We start from the raw sequence: 21,117 nt of genomic DNA, 5'->3' as shown, positions 1-21,117 counted from the left end.
ATATTCCCTTCAATGGCTGCATGGTGAACTTGCAGACAGTCCCTGGATCCCAGAATGGGGTTGTGCTTATTGGCCACCAGAACCACTGTATCCCTGAAGGCATAAATGAAGGGATATTCACTCCTTATGAGATGCTGTGCAGAGTTGATATTCTTGTCTGTGAGCCACTTGTCTTCTTGTAGAGTCTGTCAGTCCCTTTGTGTTAGCTTTGTTTCATTGATTGTCAACGATTCAGAGTTCCCATTTTTATGGTCAGCACCTACATTTGTATCAGCATCTGCCTCTAAGTTGCAGTCTTCCGTCTCTATTTCCAAGATAGTGTCTGTAATAGTTGTTTCGAGCTTTGGGGCTTTCTCCTTCCTGTCCACATTCACGTTGACATGAAATGTACTTTTTATCACTTCAGCGTGGCGACCTACCCTTTTTGCAGGGGGTTTTTGGAGGCAAAGTTGACAGATAGTCCATGTTGTCAGGTATCTGCCTTTTTCATTTGTTATCTCCATGAAAAATGGAGATATAGTTTTACTATTCTTCCAGCTTGAAGATTGCAGAAAGGTGCTTGTAGGGCAACGTATGCTTTGACCAGTCTTTGCATGTACAGGATGGTATGTTGTTTGTTGATGTAGCTTCGAAGTTTACTGTGTGATGTTGACGACTTTGACTGCTAGCGCTTTTGACACGAAAGACTGCTGGACCAATGGTCTAAGATGTCACCTTGCTCGTAATACTGGGCCTCTGACAACCTGGACATGATGTGGGTTAGTACTTACTACCCCGCTTGGGCGGTCTTTAAGGTAGGGGGTAGGGGGTAGACTGTCAGGGTACTTTCTGTAGCAGGATGAGTAGTCAGTTTAAAGGTCTTTTAAAAATATTTGCTGTTAATGATGCTTGCATATAAATAATTTTTCTAAATAAAACATCTAGCATAGATTTAATGTCACCTGGAGGAGAAGAATTTCCTTGTGAAATTCTTGAGGTCCTTCTACAAGGCCTTCTAGCTTCTCCTTTGCGGTTTCCCCATTGCTTTATTTTAGCTCGCTTACAGTGGATCATCCTTTCGATGGACAGGCCATACCCACAGCACATGATTGGGCACAGGGTTCCCTCTGATTCTGGAACAAACTGGTGCAGGTGCTCCATTATCTTGATGACGCCCTCCGTAGAACTCGGATTCTCTGCCACTACACCAAGATTTACCTGGAAAATAGAAGCAAGAGTTAAACATGTACATGAAGTAAAACATCTGGATATCTTGCCATGGTGCAGTGATAAAAGATGGCAAGCTTGCCAGGTTAAGGTGCTTATATTAGGATTTGCTGCATAGGAGAGGAAGATGCAATCTGCATGAAGGGAGGGAAAAATCATGCTGGTTATGGTGCAGAACAGAAGTGCAAATTAAAGTTGGAAGGAGGAGAAGATGCGCTGTTATCTCACAAACACTGCTGACTTGCAAACATTAGGGCAGTCCAGGTTGAAAGTTAGTAGCCGCACGGTGTCATTGACTCCCATTGAGAGGCTTCATCTACTACTTACTTAACTACAAATGCCATGAAGGCTTTATCTGCCATCCAATCGAGGTGAGGGAAGCACAGGAATTCCAATGTGTATGGAACTCCTGGATTTCCTGCCATAACGCCAAGGTTTACCTGAAAAAGAAAGCAATGAACAAATGTACATGTACTATAGTACTCAATTTGCTCAATTGAACTATCAAACCTTGAAATGTTCCAACAAAACATTTTGGCTAATTTGAATATGACAAATGCCATATGGAAATATGGAAACTGTGGGTCAGCTCTGTGACAAAGATTATCAGTCCATGGCCACATTTAAGTACCAAATAACAAAAGTTTTTGTTGAGGCAGTCACTTATAATGACAGGTCTGAAGACAAATTGTATCAGAATCTACCATAGAATTTGATCTTAGCATGTAGTATAAAATGTTTTACTACAAAAATGTTCAGATAGCTGAAGCTAATGGTACATACAATGCTGCTCTTCTCCTTCATCTTCTGGTTGTATTGGTGAGGGATGTGCCGGGTGATCTTGTCCCTCAGGCACTGAAGTGGGGGAATGATGATCCTGGCCACGATGTTGTCCATCCTGCCCCTTATTGAGTGGTACACCTATGCAAATGGTAAATGTAAGCTTTCAGATGTAAGCAACATTAAAATGGGAACTGGACTGTTTGTAGTGACATGTACATAAACTACAAACTTAACATGTGGTTTACCTACCTTACCACCTTATGCCATCAGTAATCATTTCATGAAATGATGCATGATGATATGGGAACACCCATGTTGAAAAGAAGAACGACTAAGGCCTCTAAGAGGGTATTTCCAGTGATAAAGGTTAGGATTGAACAGTAGAATGAACCCCACATGTTAACTCTATACTTAAATAGCTCTATACTTAAATTGACCAGTTATTTGTATATATCACATTTCTAAATACATGTGTGTTCATTCGCCTGGGAGATAATCTTCGTTTTTCTACTTCAGCTCACTTTCGATGTGTGGTTGGTAGGAAGTCGGTCACCACCGTTGTCAGCATGTCACTGGGACTTCTCCTCTTAAAGCCATCAAGCTGGGAATACTTCAGGGTCTCATTCTGGCGCTCCACCCCGTTGTTGGTGTAGATCGCCACCTTCAAGTTTTCGTCTTTGAAGGCTTGGACCCATCTCTATATGCAGCAATGATAGAAAAGAGAATGATGTATATGTTTACATATGGTAAAATGAACCAGGTACATGTAAAAGTAGGTTGTCTGAACATTATACATAAAATAGAATTTAGTGCTCGTATTTAGACTAGAATAGTCACAGGCTATTGTCTTTTAAGGTTACTTCATATTTGGACACAGATGCAGAGATGGAAGGATTGTCCTTTATATGCACATAATTTGGAATTTACAAAGCGTTTTCCGACGAGTTTTCTGGAAATATCAAGACAAATCAATACAGGCCAGGTGTGTGTACAGTCAAAAGCCAAATACAAGATTTCCTCTAGTTGCCGGAATTCTATCTTCAACCCATGTACAGACTGAGTTTGTTTTGGTGCAGGTATTCGTTCCAGTCCAGTGCGCATCACTCTAATATCGGTTACTAAACGCTGAAGGTCCTCCTCTTGATGGGTCAGTGATTGTAAGCTGCATGCCGAGTTCATAACGTCTGTCGCTTCCTTCCAAACAGCATGTGCGTCTTGGAGAAGTTGGTGTACTTCGTCTGGTGTGACACCGACAGCTGAAATAGAACCATGTCAAAATTAGCCTGTACAATTTTTGTGTGACTTTTGAATATTGAATTGTGCAAACATGGCCATTCTGACGTTACCTTATCTGCCCCAAAATGATCTTCTTAGCAGGAAATAGATAGTTACCTTACTCGCCAACAATAACAGTCAGTTTGCTTATTGTTCTGTTATGCATCTTAAACTTACTTACATTGGTGGATGAAAACTCTAAAATAAAATAGTTTTGATTGACACAGGGCAAGATATATTAATCCCATAGCCGTTTACATGGCTTCCAGCCTAACGTTTTACGATTGTTGTCAGTTGGACTGTGTTTTCTCAACCTGTAGGGAAAACACAGGGCTCACGAAATTTGTAGAAGCATGTATTTCCCTCTGTATTTAACAACGGCAATGTAGTATACCCCGTAGGTATACCAGTGATTGGTAGAATGGGTAGGGTAGCTGCCACCTAACTCGGTCAGTGGGCGCTAATCATGACACTTTCCCCCTACACATCTGGCTTAAAGCCCCTGTCACACTTGTGCGTATAACATGAGCCCGTGTGAGTTGCGTGTTAACATTTTTGTCATACGCCGGCATGCGCCCAACACGCACCTAATGCGTTTCTCAATCGTTTTGTGATAGTTTTAGGCACGCAGGCACACGCAAGGCACGGCCCAGTACACCTGATATTTTTGAAACTACCGAAAACTTTCGTGCGAACGCTGGGACGCAGCTCAGACGTTACAAGAACGCAGTTCACACGTCCGACATCGGTCGAGTAAGGTACGAGCGCACTTTATTTTTGCGCTCCAATCGCCGTAATACGCTTCTCTTGCGGCACGATCTCCGCGCAGCGACCACATCGCGCACTTGCAGTGCAGATACAACGCATGATGATCGATCGTATAGCGAATAAGAATATACGCCACGAATTAGTGTCGTTCGTCCTGCGATCGGGCAGCGCATTGCACGTACCAGTAGCGTATGCCAAACGCACAGATAGCTAACGGATATAGTTTACATAACGTGCTCGACGAACATCCGGGGCATATTCCAGATTTAGTATAAATACGAGGGCACCTCTTACTCCAGGGTGGATAGACCTTCTGAACATGGCAGATCCAGGCCATAACCGGTGACACCTCATGCTTGCTGTCATCCAACACCAGCATGACATCATCAACAACTCCATCTCCTTCCTCAAAGAAAGAGAAGAGGATATCGTTCTCCTTGATCCATTCCACCAAAGCCTTTTCTACATCAGCATCTAGGGAGTAGCTGGTCTTCTTTGCTCGTGGCTTTTGGGGGGGGGGGGGGTAGCAGACGAGGCCTGAGGTGATGGTGACCCGGAGGTCTGCTCCTTCTCACCACCCTCGTTTGCAGGTTCGTGACCAGGGGAGTGAGACTGGACAGCTTTGCCTTCTGGGGCCGGGGGACTGTCTTCAGTACCATGGCCAACACAACCATCGCGGTCACCTACAGCATCACACGCCATCAGGGCTGTTAGACGCCTCAACGGGTGGTCCAGAATTAGACGATCCACGGCCACGGCTAGCGTTTCGGCCGGCGCCCCATGTTGTTCTTCTAGTCGAGTCTGAACTTGTAATAAAAGGAAAAGCAGGCAGCAGCTGCCGTTTAAACACATCTCACAACTGGGGTACGCTCGTAATTCGATTAGCAGTCGTCGGAAGTTCGCCAGGCATGCGGCCGGCAGACGTTGTGGACATTCGGAATGCGGTGAGCACACGCACCTGATGCGCATCTATTAGCTGCAAGGATAAGAGTATTGCGCACTTCATATGCAAATTACACGTGTCTCAAACGCATTGGAGGCGTTGAATTCACACGCTATATGTGCGGCGCGCATAACTAAAAAAAAAAGTTTTTCCCTAGCAACGAACCATCGTGAAGATCTGTTTGTCTTCAAACAGGTCCTCAATGTTATGTTCTTGGTTGATTGGTCGGTTGTTCAGGTTGGTGAGCATCCAGTTCTGGTCGTCACCCCCAGGGTAGATTTCCCTCACGACCTGCAGAATCTCCTCACTGGGGACAATTAAGATCTCCCTCGTGCAACGGTGGAGTCCTTACAAGTGACAGACATATTAGTCCGAGGATAGGCATCTATACATATATCAGTTTTGTAAATAAGTGCACAGTAATCAATTGTAGGGAAGATGACAATACAAGACTGCTGGGACAAATGCACAGGAAGCAAACAAAGTGAAAAGCACACACTGAGCTGGTGGTATCTGGACATAGAAATACGTCACAAGATTCATAGCGCGTACGTGTCTAAATTTGGCAAGAGACATGTTATGCATAAATGCATAACAAAAATACAAGACTTCCAACCTGTCTTCAAGGTTGTCACCATCATGAAAGGCCCACTGGATGTTGCGTAAGTTTCCCTCAGTCAGTCTGTCTCCCCCTATAACTTTCTGCAATACTATTAGTAGACCTACCACCGCACATCTACTTGTTTTTTGGCAGAAGAAGAAGAAGAAAAACAGACAAGCAAAAACAGTATATTCTCTCTCTGGAGGGGAATATAGATAGTGGAAAAACCTCAAGATAGGCATAGTAGTAAGGCTGACATTAATTCATTTCTGTACCCACGATTTTAACCTATGGCTTCTCCGGGACGCTGGGTACGAGCGTGTGGAATCCCCTTGCGGTTTCGCATAGTACCACAGGCATTTGTTCCGACATGAGAGAGGTCGATAAACGACTAAAGAGACGTGTAGTAGTTGTCGCGATGTAGCGTGTGTCCTTTCTGAAGATATGGCTCTACTAGCCTTGACACAATGTCGTGTGTCATGCCTTTAGCTGAGGGTTCCGTCCCCTCCCCCGTACAGCTCAAACTGACAGCAGTAACCGTTCTGCAAATCGCACAGCTGATAAGCCTTCAGTCCGTACTTATCCGGCTTGTCCGTGCTCCAGTAGTCCTGGACGACAGTTTCGTTGCTACCATTCTCTTTTAGTGGCCTACAAATGGCTGATCTATCAACATGGTCATTTTTGCCACGTCTGTTAGAGGCCCAAGTTCTTCTGTTTCTTCCCATATATGCCTTTGGGTGGACGACCGCTTCACTTAAATCTAGGGTGGACACGAAACGCTGATGGTGTGACGTACACCAACGGTTCTGGGAAGACATGGAGGGGCAGGTTTCTGATGAGGTTGTAATCCGTCAGTTGCTTGATCGAAAGATATTAAATGCCATGCAACAAAGGACTATGATTTACACATAAATAATGAAAACCCCTTTGTTGATTATCACACACTAACACTACAGAAATGATTTAGGGTGAACGGACATCTTGCTCGGGCTTGGATGCATATAATAACTTGGCATTGTCCAGCAGTGTCTCTCTTTCAAGTTTGTGCATGTGTTTGCCGATAGCTATGTGAGCCTCCAGTAACTTGCGGGTTTGGGAGACCTTAATTAATCTGGGTATGGGAAAATAGATCCGTGTCCCTGTTACTTTGGATGGCTTGTATCTGTCAGATCGAAAACTATGCTTTGTTGACATTCTTTGGGGCCTGTGCATTGCTACACAGATGATTTTTTTTTAATAAGGGTCTAAACTGATCCGAGCAGTTGTCAGGCGCCATGCCAGCATCTGAGGCAAACCGTCCAAGAATAACAATGTTGTATGATGTTTTCGCCTCATTTTCTGAAGTCTTTCCACAGCAAGGACTTCACATGTGAGGCAAATCTGCTCTTCAGCTTAAGTTGAAAGAACTGGAAAGGTGGATGCATAAACGTTAACTGATCTTTTCCTTAGACGTTCTTTCTGAATATATTCTTCAATCTTAGATGGATTTTCTTTGCAAGACTGTAAATTCTTAGAAATCCTGGCAAACCTTGGTCCACCGTATCCTGAGCTGAACCCTCCTTTGAAATCGTTCTACACATAGTAAACTAACTCCTTGTTAGGATATGACAAAAGTTATTTTTTCCAATTCCACAATACTGATTGGCGTCACTATGTTAGTGTCATAGTTACAGATCTCTTCGTCTAGGTTTACTTTCATGGGGCAATCTGAGACATTTGGAAGGTCCCCCCTGTCCCATTGTCAAGAGAGGCTTGGTACAGAAACGCAAGCGCTGGGGCCAGTTCCACGGCTACCTCTCTCAGGACTCGATGGCTGATCTGGTCCGGTCCGCTAGCCTTTCTGGGGTCAAGGATGCGGAGGAGCTTCTCAACGCCGGCCGAAATGATAGTTACGTTTTCAAGAGGGGGTTGTTCCAGATTTCTCAGAGGCATCTGAGTCCTGAGCTTAAACTCTTCCCCAGTTAAGTCTTCTCCAGCGCTGAAGGCCGACTGGAACTGGCGATTTAAGATCTCGGCCCTCGCTTTGTCATCTGTGACTAGCTTTCCTGCTTTTTTAAGCGGTGAGATACCTGTATTTTCATTTCTCTTTGACTTGATGAATGACCAAAAGTTCTATAGTTGGTTTGAGCTGATCTGAGCAGTCCTCAGTAATCAGGCCTAGTACATGGGCCCAATACTCCGTCTCAACTGCTGTCGGACTTGACTTAAATGCTTGAAACAGGTCTGATCTTCCAGTTTTCTTGTATTTCTTATGGATTCTGTCTCGTCTTCTTATGAGTTTTAGGGTTTTGTAGCTTATCCATGTAGGACTCCTCCTAGCAGGAATCTTCTTTTGGGGGATGAAATTCTGAACTCTTTCCTGCAGACGTGTTGTCAGGTCTGCCCACACAGTCTCGACATCCGGTTTATCCATATGAGTAGACAGGGGTCTTACGTGACGCACCTCCCGACATGCGTTCTGCATTTTCAGCAGCCTGCTGGGCGGCTCCAACGTCCTTGTTGAAGTTTATGGTGCCGCCCGGGTGTTCATTGGGAATTAAATCAAATTTCAATATTGATAGTTCACCCCTGCCAATATCATGCTAATTGTTTCAAGAATTCTAGATAAAAATATTATGCTTGCAAGCCCCAATGACATTACAAGTTATAGAGAACTATCTATAATAACTTACCAGCCGTGAGGAAGCCGCCAACTTTGGCAGGAATTTGTACTTCCTTCCCATGCATCCTATGCCCATATGACTGGGGATGTATGAATGTTAAAGATCTACTCTGATAGATACACCTTTCTATGATAAGTCTATATTGTAACACAGTGGCTTATTAAGTGCTGGAAGAGCACAAACTTGACCATCCTTTGCTTTACAATTTTATGGGAAAATTGTATGCTTGAGCTTAGTAATAGGGAACAAAGCAATGTTACCAAAAGATATCTAATAATTTATATTCTGATTTGATAAAGTTCAGGTCTTTCATGCTTCAATTTCCTTATTGTCCCAAGTTATCGTGCATTGAATACCGAGCAGATCAGAGAATTGCTTCAATTTTTTTTTAAATCTTTAAATCAAAAATTAAAAAGGATTTACTTGGTAATTTTAACAATGCCATTCAGGGATTTCCAACTGTCAGTGCTAAGAGCCTAGAGGTCACACTATTTCATATCAGAAGGATGTCATACTCTACCCCTCTTCTGTCCACCCACATGCCACACAGAAGTCGATCCAACAAATATTTGATGGAGTTATCTCATTGCATAAAGAAAAATTGGCAAGGGAATGAACATGCATAAACATGATAATCATAGCATCTCATAAAATTGCATTTCAATTGGCACATAAGTTTAACTACAAATTGTCCATGAAAAACGTTAAAAAAATAGTTGACAATTAAAAAACACTAGTTTTGTTAAAACTCACTACTCATGGAAAATAATGAGCATCCTACATATTAACACACATCACTCTACTGAACTTAAGAACATGATCCTCTTTCCTTAGCCAATCAGGAGCGTGTATTTCTTGTGATTAAATCCACATAGTAAGTAAATTGTCTAAGTTGGAGACGCCCATGCACTAACCAACGAATAAATTGACTATTATTACCGGGTTGACGAAGAGACAGAGAATTCGTCTCGAAAGCTCCCCAGAGCAATCTTTTTTATGTTGTGTGTAATGCTTAAATGTTTGTCAAAAATAAATTGACTAAGTTGGAGACGCCCACCATTTACATGCAAATAAAAGCAATTAAAGGATAAACAAAAAGGGAAAACAGCAAATTAATCAGTGTTCCTGGACATCTTTATTCAAAATAATAATCATGAATGATAAAGATTCATTAATGATAAATACACAAACTTTCGATTGTTGCATCAAAAAGAAAACGTATGAAAGCGTTTTTCATAACAAAAAAACATTGCATGAAACAAAGCGTAGTCGTAACAAGAACAAAAAAACAGTGCAGGTTATACAATTTAAATGAAAACAAAGCATAGTCATAACAAAACAAACAAAAAATAGTGCAGGTTTATACATGAAAGCAAAGCATCTTGTCAACCAAGCCCAGCTAAGATCTACAGCTAAACTAAATAAAAAGTATGCACTGCAGTAAAAGTTAAAGGATTGGCGGGGATGAAATACAGTTGTCTTGAACATAACAGTCTACAAGTCCAAGACAATCTTAAGTCCGTTTGGATGGCTGATGGACAGTCTGCCTCCAATGTTACCTGCAGCTGTCTCCTTGACAGTAGGCTGAGTGGTGCCGGTTGGTGCGTCCGTTTTCTTGTCGGGATCAGGAGACTGTTCAGTTTGGGGTGGCTCTGGGGGTTGGAGACTGCCGCTGACTTCTTGCAGCAGGCTTGATGGCCGTTTGTATGTCCGGACGGCGTTGCTTCTATGTCCCGTCCGGGACATGATGGTCTTCTCGTCAAAACCTGCCGCAAACATCTGTGTTGCACATGTCACCTTCCCGCTGTGGTTTGTGAGGTTTCGGCCCTCCATTGAAAACCGGCCTTGGTGCACATCGACTTGATGTAAGTTCCCAGAGTGTTCTTGCCGACCACCTGTAGCGAAAACTTGGGCATGGTGGACGTGGCAAGTGGCCGTCAGTAGACGCTGCCTTTTTTCTCCGGCAAAGAGTTTATGTACGTTTCAAACAGGTTCGCGACACACCTTGTGTTGGTATTGTCTGCGTGCTGCTTGATGGACTTCACATCCACCTTCCGTTGGTTCAGCCCCCCCCCCCCCCCCCTGCACATCACTTCCAAACTTGTACTGCTCGACCTGCAGCCTCTGGTGCTCGTCCATCCCCCTCAGCCCGAAGACTTTGCAGTTGTAGAAAAACACCCCGTGAGACAGTCCCATGGAAGTGTGAGTAGAAATTGTACCAGACGTCCACAGCTTGTCCTCGTCCTCTTCTCTTAAGAACCATGATACACACTGTCTAAACTTAGCTTTGAGCTGTTCCCTCTTCTCTTAAGACCCATGATACACACTGTCTAAACTTAGCTTTGAGCTGTTCCCTCTTCTCTTAAGACCCATGATACACACTTTCTAAACTTAGCTTTGATCTGTTCCCTCTTCTCTTAAGACCTATGATACACACTTTCTGGAACTTAGCTTTGATCCGTTCCCTCTTCTCTCAAGACCTGTAATACACACTTTCTGGAACTTAGCTTTGATCTGTTCCCTCTTCTCTTAAGACCTATGATACACACTTTCTGGAACTTAGCTTTGATCTGTTCCCTCTTCTCTTAAGACCCATGATACACACTGTCTAAACTTAGCTTTGAGCTGTTCCCTCTTCTCTTAAGACCCATGATACACACTTTCTAAACTTAGCTTTGATCTGTTCCCTCTTCTCTTAAGACCTATGATACACACTTTCTGGAACTTAGCTTTGATCCGTTCCCTCTTCTCTCAAGACCTGTAATACACACTTTCTGGAACTTAGCTTTGATCTGTTCCCTCTTCTCTTAAGACCTATGATACACACTTTCTGGAACTTAGCTTTGATCTGTTCCCTCTTCTCTTAAGACCCATGATACACACTGTCTAAACTTAGCTTTGATCTGTTCCCACGTACCCAAATGTCACAGCAGTAACCAATCTTTTGCGAAACTCGTTATATGCCACTCCTATATGGGATCCGCAGTGTATTACCACATGTCGATGACTCTGGAAGGTCATCTGTTCCTTCCTCCAGGAACTCCACCGTCACATCCAAATCCATATGGCATGGAATGTTCCAGAGCGATGTGGTGAAGTGTAGCATCTTCTCTTGAAAATCTGACAAGGAGACAAAACAAAGAAAAAAAAGTAATGTGTATGCATGCCTAAACACTCTTAAAAATACATAATACATGTAGGTACATAGTAACAAAATTGAAGATGACAGGGCACAGGTTAAACTATAGCGGCCCACAGAAGTCAGCTAAGATCAGAAAACAATTTTCAGAAACATTTTATAAAGTGATTCTAGACCAGAGCAAAAATTTAAACTTGACATCAATTTTTTTTTTCTGCAAGTAAAACACCAAAGCAACATTTGCGTATTGAAAAGTCAAGCAGGCCTTCTGATGTCGTTACAAAGTTAACATCAAAGCAATGGTGTGCACCCTGACCTAAAATTAAATTCAAGCAGCTTACCTTTCATCAGCATTTCGGATGGAATGGTGTTCGATTCAGATGAATCTCCCCCTTCATTCTGTGCTACTGTTGAAAAATGTGAAACATTTAGATTCCAAAATGACACGTTTATTTGCTACTAATAATTTGATATACAATGTACCAACTTAAGTTATGTTAAAACAACTGATAGAAAGCTTTATATTCATTGAGTTATCTAACTTCTTATAACATCTATAGAGAGGCAGATCCCCAAAACAGGAGTACTGCATAGAAGTGAGCTACATCTAATGGAAAGATGCATACTGGACTTTATTACAGTGTTGCAAAAAAGGAACCATGTTTAACACTTGCATTTTACATGAGAATATCAGCTGTTGTAACGTCACTAATATGATATGTAAAAAAATAGTTACTCAAGCAACTGGATATGGTTTTGATAGAGTTGCTTGAGTAACTATTCTTCGACATATATCTTATTACCTGGATGTCTAACCTTCATTGACGTATCTAGCTCTTACTTTTGCCCAAGAAGACATGGAAATGATAATTGGTACATGTTGTACGATACAAATTAGGCAAATGATGCCAATGGCACATTTAAAAAAAAAATTGTATTAGATAACAATCCGTTAATACAAAAGAAGCACCACCGCCATGTATGACATAGAGCTAGTGCATCATCTAACACAGTACAAGCGCATTGAATACCTGTGAGCTCCTCCAGAAACCGCTCCATGTGCTGAAGACTTTCCCGCTCCTTCTCACTAAGACTTCCGTCCTGCAGCTGCTCATTCAAAGTTGGCACAAAGACCTTGTACAGGTCCTCACAGGTCAACTTGCCTGAAGGGGTCAGTAATGTCCTACGAGGGGACAAAGTCAAGATCGTGATAAACATGTCACAGGAAAACTTGTTTTAGTTTTCGTCATGCAAGACAAGCTGGTATAGCAACAAACATGGACCAACAAAATATTAAAAAAATAGAAAGACAATGATTATTCAATGTTTTTTAAACATGCAAAGCAAAGGAAAGTAGTTTTTCGGAGAACATATGTGCAACTGAATTGTATTGAGGGATGCGCACCTAAACCCAGGTTTAGGTCCATATTCGAATCCACGGGTTCAGGTTCAGGTCTAGACCTATCTGAGTAATAAGTCCAGACCTGAACCCATAGCAATATCCTAATGCTGATATAACAACACAACAATACGAGGAAATTAGCTTAATTAATTTGCAACAACTTGCGTCACTCCAGGAATACAGTCATGGCTGCTACAGACAGCAATGGATTGTGATGTTTTGGTCTTTTTAGCAAATGTCATGATTTCAAGATGGTCTAAAATGATACTAAACGGTGAAAAAAAATAATCATGCCCAGGAAGTATACCTACCTGAAATATTCTGGGTCGCTCTGGATCATATCCAACAGATTAAGCGTCTTCAGTCCAGTCTTCATCTTTTCAAGTGCAGGCACACGCACCCTCACTAAGTGATGGTAGAGTATTTCTTGCACTATGTAGTCTTTGTTTGCAAGCTATTGGAGATAAAAATATACATCCTCAAAGACTGACCACCAAAAAATTACGAGTCTCTTTCTTCAGAGATCATGGTACCTTCGGACCGGACCCCACCCTGTCACGCCAGTGCCACTTTAGCAATAGCACCGATGTACAACTCAAGGTGGTGGGAACTTAGTCAGCAGTAATATGATATAAATAATGATCTTCTTCTGGACGTATCTTGCCCCTTCAAACAAGGGGATGATGCCATTATTAGACATCTGGTATATAACTTATTGACAAGAAGTGATACTGCTTGTTGATATATCTAACCCGAAGTCTCATCAGTTTGAGAGGTCGCACTTATCTTTTTTTTGCCGGTTGGTTGCTCTTCTTACGAAACGGCGGTACTATTAGTAATTACTGGTATGAGATTGATTGTAAATGGATTTCTAACTAATAGATACTTAAGGGGTTTCCATTCGTGTAGGCATTACTACAACCACATTATCTACATGGAAATGATTTTGGAAACAGTCACCTTTGTAAACATTAAATGCTTGTTGGCGACACATTTGGCGCTTGTTGGCGGATACATTTATAACAGTACAACGATCGCTTTGTAACAATTTCAGGAATTGCACGAATGCATTCCCCAGGGAATTGTTATTGAGGTAGCCTTCGGCTGTGGGTCTATGGACAGGAAATGAAAGGTCGTTGGTAATTTGAAAGCATTTTCCGTTCTGTTTGTGAAACTGAAAGCAATGTCCCATCGGTATGTCCCTTGGCAGTTGATCTGCGAGAGGCTGGAGGACGAACCTGTGGCGTGGACGGAGGGTGAGGGATTTGTGGGGCAATTTCGAGAGTCATAATATATAAAGCAAATAAATGAAAGACACCAAACAATACCCCACATGGCACGGATGACAAGTTCAGAAAGCGAACAAGTGGTCACACTAAGTATATTATGATAAAGCTGAATTCAAGAAATAAACACTTATCATCGCCAACTGATAACAACATTACATGAGCCGAACATTTATTCCATGCTAAGGTTAAGTGCAAAATGTTCACATCAACAAAACATGATACGGTAATTGACATTTTAGCACTGAGTATCATTGGAGTGAAACATGATGAAAAGAATGGCTTTTCTTAAGATCACTGTGAGAAGAAGGAACTGTTGTAATACCTATTCCCGTCCTTGTATGGCTCGAGGAACTCACGCACAGTACCATCATCGGTAAACATTGCTGTCCCATACAGAGGTGGCCCTATACTTTTTCCTGAAGTCGCTTTTCTCACCAACCCGAAATTTCCATCAAGGGAGATGATCTAAGTACCTTTCTCCTGAAGGAAACAGCAATGTGATGTTGTCTCATTGTTTTGAAGTGGAACACTAACTTAAATGTTGGACTATGAATGGATTGTATGGCCAGTCGAACAAGTAAACGAGTACGACCGATTCAAAAACTTAGCAGAACCGCCGCTGTAGTGATTAATTCCTCAATTATCCTATTAGTATAGTAGTCTGTACACATGAAGATATAAGAAAGAAGCACGTAAAATCCATGCCCAGACTTTTCCTATGCACGTTTTTAAACAGAGACATTAAGAATGTAGATAAAAATGGTCCTACACAAGTTGGCCAACGAGGAAGGACAGAAAAGTCAGTGGTACTAGTGCTACCAATCCAAATATATGGTTTAGTGACACCATGCATACGAGAAAAAATCTTTATAATCAGTATCAGTGTGCCCGTTTAAGAGACTTTCATGTCTAGATCATCTGAAATATCACCTGAGCAGTAAGAGGTAGCGGTTCTACCGACAGCGTCGTCTGCATTGGAACAATGTATAGCCTTGCGGACTTTCCTTTCCAATTCTGCTTGAACCACAAGCCTGGATAACCGTCTTTGGATGCTGGCGCACCAAACAAAATTTATTCCCACTTTCTGGCCAGGCGAGTACATGGACATGTACTACATTTTTTGCGCAAAATTATGCTGACGTGAAAACTGCATAATTTATCAGATATAAGATGACAAAGCAACTTCAAAAAAGAAAAGAAGATTTGGAGGAAGACATTCCCCCAACAAAGTCTGAGAAGGCAAAACCAGTGTTGTATAAAACGTTTGGTCATTTCTATTTTAGACGGAAAATTTTGACTTACGTATGTCAGAAGGCCGGCCAGCGCCCGTTAATCATTGTTCCGGCGGTGCACGTTTGACACGTTGCGGAGATACTGGGTGAAGATCCCCGGCACCCTCCGGCTCAGAGTGTTGTATCTGTGGTTTCACAGTGTGGAAACGTTGAGGATTCGCTTGCTACTATTATTTTGTATCACCAAAACCTTCTCTAATCATTACTGAATTGAATACATTTAAAGCAAAGCTCAAGTCTTTTTTTCTTCATTTTAGCATGTATACAGTTAGATCACTGCTAAAAGCAACCGTTAAACCCAACTGGAAGGAAAACCCAACCGGAATGACAACCCAGGGAAACCCACCAGAATTGAGAAGGAGTAAGAGACTGAGAAACCCACTACAGGATATTACAAATCATGTTTAGATCAAACTATCTGGACCTTCTTTGTAATAAACGAATACATGCGTGGATACAGCTAGGACAACAAGCCTAGCCTCAGTAGTGACTGAAAACTGCAGTTGTGGAGTTTTCGGTTATACGTCTTCAAAATGTCTGTATCTACTTCCACTAGATCAACGTCTGGGACCCAGGCCTTTGTTCCCTTCTTCAATGCTTTGGCCAACCATTTGTTATCATTTATCTTGACAATGTCTTATCAATGGGGTCTTTGTACTTATTTCCTAGGGAAATGCACCGTCCCTCCCTTGGTGTATATAGTTTCTCCTTGCACATTGAGTCAACCTTTAGTGACACATCTGACGCAGCAGATCTACTAGTATGGCTTGTTGTTCTTGTAGTCTTAAATGTTCTGTCACAGATCCGTCTTTGTTGTGTTTCCTATTAAGGTCTTGAATAAATTAGGGTCGGTAGGTTTAGATTTCAGTCAAAGTGATCAAACAAATAAACTTAATAAAAGTAAATACATCAGTACGGTTCGTTCAACACCATTTATTGTCAGGACAAACTTGTAATATGCCCTTACTGAAACAATACATGTTGAACAAATGCCAGCATAATAACAGGGATGTTTTCCTTTAAGAAAACGTCAGATTACCGGAATATTCATTAACCCTGGTTAACCTAAACAGCATACTAGTAGTATCTCCATAATGAAACAATTATACAGAATGAACAAGTTGTAAGCGGAATAACAGGGATATTTTTATGTTTATATTCATTAAGCCTGGTTTACCGAAAAAGCATACCGGTAATATCTCCTTACTGAAACAATACAGGTTGAACAACTGCAAACAGAATTGCAAGGATCTTTTCCTGTCCTCATTATCAGCATCTCCTTACTGAATAGTTAAATGCGTCTGTCGCAGACTCACAGTACACCTGCATTGCTTCCTGTACATCTAAAGAAGTATAATATTCTAGATAAATCACTTGTGAGTGGGTTTTGGGACAGGTCTCAGACACACATGCAGTGCAAATAGATATTTTCTCAAGCAGTTATGATAAGATGGGATAAAGACTAACTAGCTGCGGGAAACCCACCTGGACATGTCTTTATCCACCTGAAACAGTAATTGGTTTATGGACGCTTCGTGGACAAATGACACAAACCGAACAGCTATTGCATAATTCATGGCAGCAAAAATTATGAATGATGAAAAATGAATGTTCTTTTTCTATGTTACTAAACACACAGTTTGGTTTGTCCAACGTACATGTTTGTCATGTCTTTAGAATTGTATCACATTCTTCTTGTGATGTGTTGGATACGGAAGCAGCTAGCCCTGGGCCAGTCTGCGGAGCCTGTAAATCATCTTCTGAAAATATATGATAAGCACTTTAGGGGTTACAGGGATAAGCCTCTTTGATATACACGGTTTGATATTACGGCTTTGCGTAATTTTAAAGAACGACCTCTCGAAAACCCCTAAATAAGCCTCCAGAATTACCTACGTCATCATCCAGCCGCCACCGAATACCCTCTTCGGCCAGAGCGTACGCATGTGCCGCCATAAAATAGTGCGGCCAAACGCAGGGAACGTGTTATGAATATGAGACTTATCTTGATTGTGCTATTGGCTTTGATTGCTTTTGTACTGGCGTTTGTAATTTTTAAACAGCTTAAACTGTAAGGAATTCTTTTATTTGGATCTTAGAAGCATTCCAGATGTTTACGCGCATGGATACAAAAGGAATGCGTCTGTGCTGTGTGGTGTGGAATTTACTCAGAACAGGGCGGCCATCGTTAGGTGAGGTGTGCTCGTTATAACAGAAAGGGATTTAGTGTTTTGCCTTATTTTTTGCCACAAAAACCTTCCTAGTTACCGCGTACTTAGCTGTTTTAGTCATGAATAAGTACCTTGAGGTTCGAGGTTGTTACTGGTGTGGTAATTTCTTTTATTTCGTGAGGGTCATGGCGGCCGTATGTGGAAGACATTTTCCGGGCGTTGGACATGTCGACGAAAACGGAAGTTTTCCGAAATTGTCTCCAATGCCGATGGAAATGTAATCGTTGTATTTGTGTGTGTGGAACCTGGAGTCTGTAGAGGATATTTCTGTGTTTTTTTGTGCGTGTAAATGCCAGTTTCTTTTACCGAGTTGTGTAGTCAGAACAAAGGACCGGGGTGGCGTTATCTGGCCATACGGGTACTTTCTGTGCACTGAATTATGACACTGGAAACCTCGTTGGTGGGCGTAAGGGCAACAGCACGGTATATTGAAGGCCACAAGTACCAGGGAAAGTACCTGGGGTCTTGGATGTTTTACCCTCGTATTCTTGAATTGAAAATGTAACTGACTTACACTAACAGCATTGTGCGTGTCATCCTTCATCATGTACTCGGTTGTTAGATTTTGAGCTGCATGCACAAAACATAAACAAAAATAACCTAATGGAATCTACCCGAGTGTGAAAAATATCCTGCCAATTAAGATAGTTTATTCAAGGTTTTATTCGTCACCTCTTATGGACATGTGGGTTCAATAAAATATGTGGTATTAATTAAAACAAAGCCAATGTATATTTCTTTCCCACAGGTCTACGCAGCTACTAGAAAGGATTTTGACAACACAGATATGATGTCTGAAGTGTTCATTTCAACTGTGCCAAATCATCCCAATATCTACAGAAGATTGCTTTAACAACACACCCAGCCCGTTGAACAACAGAAGCTGCTCCAATAAAACTTCCAAACACATCAAAATTTACACATAGGTGACAGAGCAAATATGTTTCGGCTACGGCGAGACATCCAGCTTACTCAGTGTGTGTTAGTCAGGTATATCAGTATTACAGCTTTCAAGCCTCTTGGAAACCCAGACTTCGGGGACTGTGCCTCTGGCTCAGTGGGGGCTTGTTCAGCTTGTATAATCCTCCACATGCGTACTACTCGGTTTGATTGTACGTTGCAATTCTTTGGGAATGTCTTTGTACGAATGTGAACATCCAAACGAGCTTTCAAACTCTGGTGTCAATTGCAGGGGAACAAGGTCCTTTATAGATAATACGGGTTCGTCAGAGCTTGCCTTAGATGACATTCCACTTGAACTGTGGCAAACCCCTTCACTTGGCTTTATGTGGCAAGACAAGGCAAGACATTCATTACATGCAAAATGTTACGGAACAGAATACATAAGATTCTAGATCTGTGGTTGAGACAGTCTGTATATGAAAGCAAAAGGTAAAAATTGTAGTTTTTCTATACTAAAGAATATGTCATTTACAGCAAATGCTTAAAATCAATCAAATCTTTTTCCTAAATTGTTAGAAAAAAACTATAACAATCATAGCCACACATCAACACCTGTGTCCTACAGAAAAAAAACGTAATTGAATAACTCTTGTTCACTCTAAAATCCAATACACACTACAAGGACCTTGCCAATAGACTTGAAATGATACCAAAAAGAGAATAGCTGCCAGACTCACCACAACTAGCACCACAACCTTGGAAAACTGAACATTACCTAACAAGGTCACTGCCTTTCAATATATAGGTCAGACAGGATCTCTACAGTCTGCTGGTTTATACCCTCCTAGCCAGTTTGCAAAATATTTCTCTTGGCACATTCATTTCCAGCTGCCGCGTAAGAATGCCGAACCTTTGGTCAATTTTGTCATGAGTATGACCAACAAGCATGTAGCTCACTTTGATCTAATGGCAAGAAACAATCATTAAGTCTGATGTGGTAGATACTTGTGACACTTTACATGTACAGCAAAAAAAATCCCTTTATACTGTGCAAGGCTATAAAACAAATTGAAAAGGGCTACTAACATGTACATGTTTTGGATACTAGTTTTATATTTTAAGAAAATAAGATGTCCTACATGTGAGCAACAAACAAAACTACATGTATGACTCCATATTCTACATTAATTTTAATAGTATACCGATACTATGCCATGCATAATTACACTAACTAGGACTGGTTAAGACTTGGCATTCAGATGATCAATAGCAGTCACTACTGATGTATGTTGTGAATTGGGCTTCTGGACAAAAATTGAACTTTTTAGCAGCACTTTCCGTCCCGAATAATATGGAAATGCCACTAGAAAATCTCAAAGTAACCTCTAGGTTTCTCCAGACGTACATGTAGTGAATTTTAGGTGATTAGAATTGACCATACTCTCTTTAATCAACACACATAACAAAGAAGCATTTTGGTCGAAAAAGTGAATGTTTCTCCAGCACATGCCAAGATACTGAATTTGTATTGTTTTGTTTGTATCATGGAATTGCCCTGTTTCACAGTGAATGAAGAAGCAGGTCTTATCTCCTGTTTCAAATTGAATGGCACTAACCTTCTTAAAGATTTGCCACTTCACCAGTAGCCAGCAGAAAAATAATATATATTTACTCTTGCACTCTCGGTAACAGTTGTCCATCTGTAAATATAGGGTTGAGCCAAACCCAGCTTCACTTTGGACCATCTTCAGGAATATTGAGAGTAGGACGTTGAGGCTTAGATTGTTGCCGTGTGGGGAGATATGCGTTTCCAGGAATAGGAACAAGAGGGATGGGGAGTATAGTAGAGCTCCTACTATGTAAACTGGTAATGGTTTAATAGTGACCATATCCCGGAAGCAAAGAAATATAGATGCTAGTAATAAAGTTATGTTTTAAAACCATGTCAATAAGTTTGAACCATTTACTTGTTAGCTTGAAATCATTCTGAAACAAGTCTTAACTGTAATTTCCAACACAAGAATTGGACTTTTTTTGACATTTTTGACTGTACAACACCAGTCTTTGTCAAGGAGTGATCAATCCACCGCTGGGATGACGTCGCGTTATGCAGATAGCACATAACGTAGTAGAGAAATAACTAGAGTATTAAACTTATCTGTCAAGAAACAGTCCCCTGGGACCAAATCACTCAACAGGTGCCAGGCTATCCCTTAGACCTAGAGCTAGCTTTTAATTGCAAATGCATTGCTTATTGATATATCTTTGATAGAAAGAAGGAAATTAAGTCGAAATATGGTCATGTGAGTACAGAAGAGCTTCGCTCCATACAATCGTGATAGTAGGACCCTGTATGATGTATTCCCCCTTTTACAAGCTGTCAATGCAAACAAAATGTACTTGGGTTGCATGTTATGATAAAATATTTTGAAAATTTAGCTGTGTTTCATTGTAAAGAAGAAAGTCTTGGTTTGCATAATGACAGGAAGGAATCTTACTCCCGTGTAGTCGCATTCGGAATCGCGTATTGTACACTGAGCTACAGGAGACGGGTGGGCGTGGCGTCATTCGGGATTGACACCCTGGCATTCAGCGTAGTCCTAGAACTGGGTGGGCGTCTGA

General features: G+C 41.4%; 1 protein-coding gene across 1 annotated transcript; it reads right to left on the bottom strand.

The window, feature by feature from the left end:
• Positions 1-10,488: 10,488 nt before the first annotated feature.
• Positions 10,489-13,252, bottom strand: LOC136446513 (uncharacterized). Its single transcript, XM_066444907.1, has 4 exons — positions 13,092-13,252; positions 12,410-12,561; positions 11,720-11,785; positions 10,489-11,359 (listed from the first exon to the last, which is right to left on the bottom strand). The coding sequence occupies exons 1-4, from the start codon at positions 13,154-13,156 to the stop codon at positions 11,196-11,198; spliced, it is 447 nt and encodes a 148-aa protein (XP_066301004.1). The 5' UTR covers positions 13,157-13,252; the 3' UTR covers positions 10,489-11,195.
• Positions 13,253-21,117: the final 7,865 nt, after the last annotated feature.

The sequence above is a fragment of the Branchiostoma lanceolatum genome, chromosome 12 (assembly GCF_035083965.1).
Source record: "Branchiostoma lanceolatum isolate klBraLanc5 chromosome 12, klBraLanc5.hap2, whole genome shotgun sequence".
Classification (NCBI taxonomy): Eukaryota; Metazoa; Chordata; class Leptocardii; order Amphioxiformes; family Branchiostomatidae; genus Branchiostoma; species Branchiostoma lanceolatum.
The sequence above is the reverse complement of the archived record's forward strand: the minus strand, read 5'-3'. Positions and strand labels throughout refer to the sequence as shown.

Coding starts and splice junctions, on each gene's coding strand:
- LOC136446513 (XM_066444907.1), bottom strand. CDS start 13,156: ATGAAGACTGGACTGAAGACGCTTAATCTGTTGGATATGATCCAGAGC. Junction 11,786..12,409: donor GTTTCTGGAGGAGCTCACAG/GTATTCAATGCG, acceptor ATTTTTCAACAG/TAGCACAGAATGAAGGGGGA. Junction 11,360..11,719: donor ATCCGAAATGCTGATGAAAG/GTAAGCTGCTTG, acceptor TCTCCTTGTCAG/ATTTTCAAGAGAAGATGCTA.